Here is a 7,397-nt window from a genome sequence, read left to right on the forward strand (position 1 = left end):
CTTCTTGAGAAACGCGATATCCTTGTGTAATCCTGCGATGGTCTTCTTCAACTCGATGAACTTATTCGGCTCTGACTTTGGCTTGGTTGCCATCTTCACTTTACTATTACTTTAGAGCTTTTAGTAGAACTTGTTACTTCAGACTCTAGTTTAATTTAAAAACACTTCACTAATACTTTACTTTTGCAAAAGAAAATAAAAAATGAATAACTCTTTTAAAGAAAAACTAGAAAGGACGAGCAAATTCCTTTTAATTCTACTACCGTGCTTATCTTCGGACAGATAGGCCTATTTCGTCTGTGACTTACAGACTTCTTCAGTGTCAAGTGCTCGACTGAAGAAAACCTCGCATTCGTTGTGGTATTTATACTAGGAGTGTATGTGTAGGTACGTGTGTGGGTAAAAGTGTAGGTATAAAAATGTAGGTACAAAATTGTAGGTACATATTTGTAAAAAAGGGGGTGTATCTGCCTGTTAGAAAACAGGGTGTCAATAAGATACCTAAAGCTAGGAAAATTCCTACCGATTTGGTAGGTAGTCAATTGGTGTTTGTTGTGTTATTTTTTCCTGCCGATTTGGTAGGTAGTCAATTTGTGTTTTGTGTATTGTGTAATGTTTTGTGTGTGTTAGGTAAAAATTTAAACAGCCACGTGTACCCATTGCCCTGATCCTTGTTAAGTAGTTTTTTATTGTTTTGTTTGTAAATTTCTAAACTTTCTGCAACATCAAGTTTCCATGGGTTTGTAATGTGTCGTAAGAGTTTAATATTTGAAGTATTCATAAAATGTCCTTCATTGAAAATATGTTCAGCAACTTTAGATTTAAAATGATGAATGAGTCCCTTGTCTGTGTCTTTGTGTGCTTTTGATACTTCCGTTATGTGTTCTTTGAATCGTGTGTTGAGTGTGCGTTTTGTTTGTCCTATGTATATTTTGTCACAGTGATTACATGTTACTTTGTAAACACCAGATTTTGTTAAGTTGTCCAACGGGTCTTTCGTAGATCCTAAGAGAGTTTGAAGTTGGTTAGCTTTGCTTGTGAAAACTAATTCAAAACCAAACTTTCTGAGAATTGGTCGGAGTTTTTTGGTGTCATTGTTGTAGTTCACAGTTATCCGTTTAAGTGTATGTTCTGTCCGTGTCAGTGTAGTCAAAGAACGTCTGTATTGTTGTTGTGTCTTTTTGTTGATGATCTGTTGTATTGTTTGTTTTGTGTAACCGTTCAACTGTGCTGTTTCGAAAATGTAATTAAGTTCTTTCGTTTTTCCTGTTTCACTAAGTGGAAGTGTCTGCATTCGGTGTATCATGTGATTGAAGGATGCAATTTTGTGTTGATGTGAGTGATTTGATGAATTTGGAATAGTGCGTTGAGTGTGTGTCGGTTTTCTGTAAATTTCGAAGGAAAGTGTTGATTCTTGTTTTACGATGAGTATGTCCAAAAATGGTAGTTGGATGTTCTGTTCTGGACATACTCATCGTAAAACAAGAATCAACACTTTCCTTCGAAATTTACAGAAAACCGACACACACTCAACGCACTATTCCAAATTCATCAAATCACTCACATCAACACAAAATTGCATCCTTCAATCACATGATACACCGAATGCAGACACTTCCACTTAGTGAAACAGGAAAAACGAAAGAACTTAATTACATTTTCGAAACAGCACAGTTGAACGGTTACACAAAACAAACAATACAACAGATCATCAACAAAAAGACACAACAACAATACAGACGTTCTTTGACTACACTGACACGGACAGAACCTACACTTAAACGGATAACTGTGAACTACAACAATGACACCAAAAAACTCCGACCAATTCTCAGAAAGTTTGGTTTTGAATTAGTTTTCACAAGCAAAGCTAACCAACTTCAAACTCTCTTAGGATCTACGAAAGACCCGTTGGACAACTTAACAAAATCTGGTGTTTACAAAGTAACATGTAATCACTGTGACAAAATATACATAGGACAAACAAAACGCACACTCAACACACGATTCAAAGAACACATAACGGAAGTATCAAAAGCACACAAAGACACAGACAAGGGACTCATTCATCATTTTAAATCTAAAGTTGCTGAACATATTTTCAATGAAGGACATTTTATGAATACTTCAAATATTAAACTCTTACGACACATTACAAACCCATGGAAACTTGATGTTGCAGAAAGTTTAGAAATTTACAAACAAAACAATAAAAAACTACTTAACAAGGATCAGGGCAATGGGTACACGTGGCTGTTTAAATTTTTACCTAACACACACAAAACATTACACAATACACAAAACACAAATTGACTACCTACCAAATCGGCAGGAAAAAATAACACAACAAACACCAATTGACTACCTACCAAATCGGTAGGAATTTTCCTAGCTTTAGGTATCTTATTGACACCCTGTTTTCTAACAGGCAGATACACCCCCTTTTTTACAAATATGTACCTACAATTTTGTACCTACATTTTTATACCTACACTTTTACCCACACACGTACCTACACATACACTCCTAGTATAAATACCACAACGAATGCGAGGTTTTCTTCAGTCGAGCACTTGACACTGAAGAAGTCTGTAAGTCACAGACGAAATAGGCCTATCTGTCCGAAGATAAGCACGGTAGTAGAATTAAAAGGAATTTGCTCGTCCTTTCTAGTTTTTCTTTAAAAGAGTTATTCATTTTTTATTTTCTTTTGCAAAAGTAAAGTATTAGTGAAGTGTTTTTAAATTAAACTAGAGTCTGAAGTAACAAGTTCTACTAAAAGCTCTAAAGTAATAGTAAAGTGAAGATGGCAACCAAGCCAAAGTCAGAGCCGAATAAGTTCATCGAGTTGAAGAAGACCATCGCAGGATTACACAAGGATATCGCGTTTCTCAAGAAGTGTATAGAGTACAGGCTTACTCCCGTAAGTCACAAGGTAAAAGTTAAAACAGCCACAAACCCCAACATAGTAAAGACACTTGAACAAACACTCATCAAAGAAAGCATCAAAAAACTACACAGCAAGATCAACATGAAAACTCTGGAATGTTATTCTCTCCATTTAAAGTTAGCGAAAGATTATCCTGAATCTTTCCCTAATTTTCTAACAAAAGTAAAAGTTGCAGAATTTTGTGAATCAGAAAGAAAAAGGAAATTACTAGATAAAAAACTTAAAGCATTAAAGATGCAAAATCCGAAGTTTACATGTTCTTCTACACAACCACAAAACACAACACAAGAACTAACTGGGTTAGTGGTCAATCGCTCTTCCGAACAGTTTACGGAAGAACAGTTGACCCTTCTCAACAAAGGTCTTAACTACGCAGTACACTCTAAACCAGATTCAACACAAACCATAATCGACATTGAAACAGCTATCAACACGAACAATTTACAGACACCACAGATTCAAGAAATCAGAACACAAACAGCTAACACTATTCAAAACACACAACAAAACAAATTGAACAAAGAACACCTGAAAGAACAACGAATAATCAAAGAACTTAACCAGAAACCAGTTTTCTATCTGAAAGCTGACAAAGGAAACAAAACAGTAATCATGAACAAAGAGGACTATGATGAAATAATGAATAACAAGATTCAAAATGGACCTTACCGAAAACAACGTACTGATCCTCTTCCAGGATTAGTAAGACGTGTTGACAAAACTCTCAAAGAGTCTACACCAGTTTTAGGAAGCGTCATTAAAAGCCTGAAAGAATCTAACCCTTCATTGCCAAGAATAAAAGGACTTCCCAAAGTTCATAAACCTGGAAATGAAATGCGTGAGATTGTTTCAGCCATTGGTTCACCTACACACAAAATTGCCAAATATTTAGTACAAGAATTCCAAAACATGCCTAAAAAATTTCACAGTAGATCTGTCAAGAATTCCGAACAATTCACAGAACTAGTACAGAATTTATCCGTTAACGACGATGAAATTTTAGTTTCATTCGACGTTAAATCACTATTTCCAAGCATTCCAGTTAAAGAGGCCATTAACCTACTAGAAGATTGGCTTCTGAACCAATATGAAGATTCAAATTCAGATTGGATTAAGAAAGTTCGTACATACATCAAATTAACCAAACTTTGTATGGAAGAAAATTATTTTTCGTTCAGAAATGAAACCTACAAACAACTTAATGGTGCCCCCATGGGCAATCCACTTTCTCCATTTTTAAGTGAAATTTTTATGGCAAATTTGGAAAAACGCTTAGAAAACAACAAACAGCTTCCTGAAGTCTGGTGGAGATACGTTGACGACGTGTTTAGCATTGTTAAGAAACATCTTTTACCTGAAATCTTGAACAATATCAATAATGCACACAAAAACATCGAATTCACTTGTGAAATTGAACAGAACAACCAACTACCATTTTTGGACATACTCATCGTAAAACAAGAATCAACACTTTCCTTCGAAATTTACAGAAAACCGACACACACTCAACGCACTATTCCAAATTCATCAAATCACTCACATCAACACAAAATTGCATCCTTCAATCACATGATACACCGAATGCAGACACTTCCACTTAGTGAAACAGGAAAAACGAAAGAACTTAATTACATTTTCGAAACAGCACAGTTGAACGGTTACACAAAACAAACAATACAACAGATCATCAACAAAAAGACACAACAACAATACAGACGTTCTTTGACTACACTGACACGGACAGAACCTACACTTAAACGGATAACTGTGAACTACAACAATGACACCAAAAAACTCCGACCAATTCTCAGAAAGTTTGGTTTTGAATTAGTTTTCACAAGCAAAGCTAACCAACTTCAAACTCTCTTAGGATCTACGAAAGACCCGTTGGACAACTTAACAAAATCTGGTGTTTACAAAGTAACATGTAATCACTGTGACAAAATATACATAGGACAAACAAAACGCACACTCAACACACGATTCAAAGAACACATAACGGAAGTATCAAAAGCACACAAAGACACAGACAAGGGACTCATTCATCATTTTAAATCTAAAGTTGCTGAACATATTTTCAATGAAGGACATTTTATGAATACTTCAAATATTAAACTCTTACGACACATTACAAACCCATGGAAACTTGATGTTGCAGAAAGTTTAGAAATTTACAAACAAAACAATAAAAAACTACTTAACAAGGATCAGGGCAATGGGTACACGTGGCTGTTTAAATTTTTACCTAACACACACAAAACATTACACAATACACAAAACACAAATTGACTACCTACCAAATCGGCAGGAAAAAATAACACAACAAACACCAATTGACTACCTACCAAATCGGTAGGAATTTTCCTAGCTTTAGGTATCTTATTGACACCCTGTTTTCTAACAGGCAGATACACCCCCTTTTTTACAAATATGTACCTACAATTTTGTACCTACATTTTTATACCTACACTTTTACCCACACACGTACCTACACATACACTCCTAGTATAAATACCACAACGAATGCGAGGTTTTCTTCAGTCGAGCACTTGACACTGAAGAAGTCTGTAAGTCACAGACGAAATAGGCCTATCTGTCCGAAGATAAGCACGGTAGTAGAATTAAAAGGAATTTGCTCGTCCTTTCTAGTTTTTCTTTAAAAGAGTTATTCATTTTTTATTTTCTTTTGCAAAAGTAAAGTATTAGTGAAGTGTTTTTAAATTAAACTAGAGTCTGAAGTAACAAGTTCTACTAAAAGCTCTAAAGTAATAGTAAAGCTTCGAAAACTATCTGAATGGTTCGTCATCTTCGATGTCGGCATGTGTTTTGTTTTAGTCCAAATGAAAATAAGTGGTTTGATATTAATAGGGTTGCATGAATCACTCCACTTACCAAAGTGAACTCATATCATGCGCCATTTCCCCTCCCCACTAACAAAAAGTCCTTCCCATGACAGACGTGGAGACGCAGAGGTGATCTCGGTCTTTAGTAAGCAACGCACGTCATAATAACATTCCTTTCCTTCCTCGATGACCGTAAGGACGTGGCCGGCGCCGTTATTGACCTAATAAAGTTTAGAATTCTCGAAGATGCACATTGAGGACGGTAAGCTACTCCCAAGCTCCGTCTGTTGGTTCCTTGTGCAACTTCGATTGTTCTGGTCAATCACGGAGTAGCAACTACGAATAGTACGGTCATCTATGCTCATGCTCATGCTCATGCTAAAAGTGCACTGCGAGTCAAATAGTCTGAAAACCCCTGCTGTAAATAAAACATATTTAAAAATTCAGAGAGGTCTTTTGAGGTCATTTTTTGTTTCATTAATTTGTATTTTGGGGTCGTTTTGCTCTACGCCATAATAGTACTTAAATTATGACATTTTATTTTCACAAATATCAAAACATGTTGCCGTGCTAAACGAAAAAATAGACTCCACGGATGTGTTGTAGACCTTCCATTTTGATTTTCACTGAAAACTTAAACGTTTAATAATGTTGAGCTAGGCCAAAGATGAATTTGTTTTATAAACTATTATTTTTCTATGGACAACGAAACACTGTTTGGTAATATAGGTTTTGTTGGTATAACAAACACGATCTTCAAGCTTATAATGGTCGAGCAACATACTTCAAGCATGTATGAACAGCATGGCATACTAGATTGAACTAAATTTTGAAGTCGATTTTTTCACTTTTGTCTATGGGGCGCAGCACTGTTCGTCGTATAGGGTAAACAGGTACAATGTGCCGCCCCTTAAATTTCCAGGGAATTTTAAATAGTAAATGGATAAAATCATTGTATAAGGCTTCATATTCATGAGATTAGTCTACTAAGTCAATTTTGTGGTTGTTGTAAGTATCCTTTAAAACAAATATACAACAAGAAATTGAAAACGCACATATTTGCTGTATTTATCGATGTGTTTAAATTAAGTGCTAGCAAACGCCAATGAAACCAAACCAATGAAATTAGCTGTTGTCTACTAAATAATGAAGTAAAACAACTTACCTCTGCAGTTAAAATAAGATAAGGTACCCCGGGGCAAGTGAGAATCCGGGGCAAGTGAGACCTACGGCTATAACTTTATCTATTTTTTATTTTTAAGGCAAACATTCTTCATGGAAAACATAGGTATCACACCAACGGATACTTTGAATTCAAAAATTGTTATTGTTCCCACCATAAAGAGACCATATATGTTATAGTTGTTCATATGTAATTTTTAATTCACTAAGTGAGATTAACGTACTCTACTATATTCGTCGTTTAAAAATAGGATAACAAATGAAGTAAAACTTTTTCGATTGCAGGATAATATTTGGAGTGCTTCCAAGTTATTTTAATCGAAAAAGCTGTAATTTATTATCATCTATTACCTTTAGTTAACGGCTCTCACTTGCTCCAGTGCATTTCAGCATCTGGGGCAAGTGAGACCTATGAGAGTAAA

General features: G+C 35.4%; 1 protein-coding gene across 1 annotated transcript; it reads left to right on the plus strand.

The window, feature by feature from the left end:
* Positions 1-273: 273 nt before the first annotated feature.
* On the plus strand, positions 274-5,730 carry LOC134288228 (uncharacterized). The gene is made up of 2 exons (XM_062852348.1): positions 274-461; positions 2,736-5,730. Exon 2 carries the CDS (start codon positions 2,807-2,809, stop codon positions 5,237-5,239), a length of 2,433 nt encoding a protein of 810 aa, XP_062708332.1. The 5' UTR covers positions 274-461; positions 2,736-2,806; the 3' UTR covers positions 5,240-5,730.
* The last annotated feature ends 1,667 nt before the right edge of the window (positions 5,731-7,397 follow it).

Source organism: Aedes albopictus, chromosome 2 (genome assembly GCF_035046485.1).
Source record: "Aedes albopictus strain Foshan chromosome 2, AalbF5, whole genome shotgun sequence".
Lineage (NCBI taxonomy): Eukaryota > Metazoa > Arthropoda > Insecta > Diptera > Culicidae > Aedes > Aedes albopictus.

What these genes read in the sequence shown, in the direction of transcription:
- LOC134288228 (XM_062852348.1), top strand. Translation starts at nt 2,807, where the DNA reads ATGGCAACCAAGCCAAAGTCAGAGCCGAATAAGTTCATCGAGTTGAAG.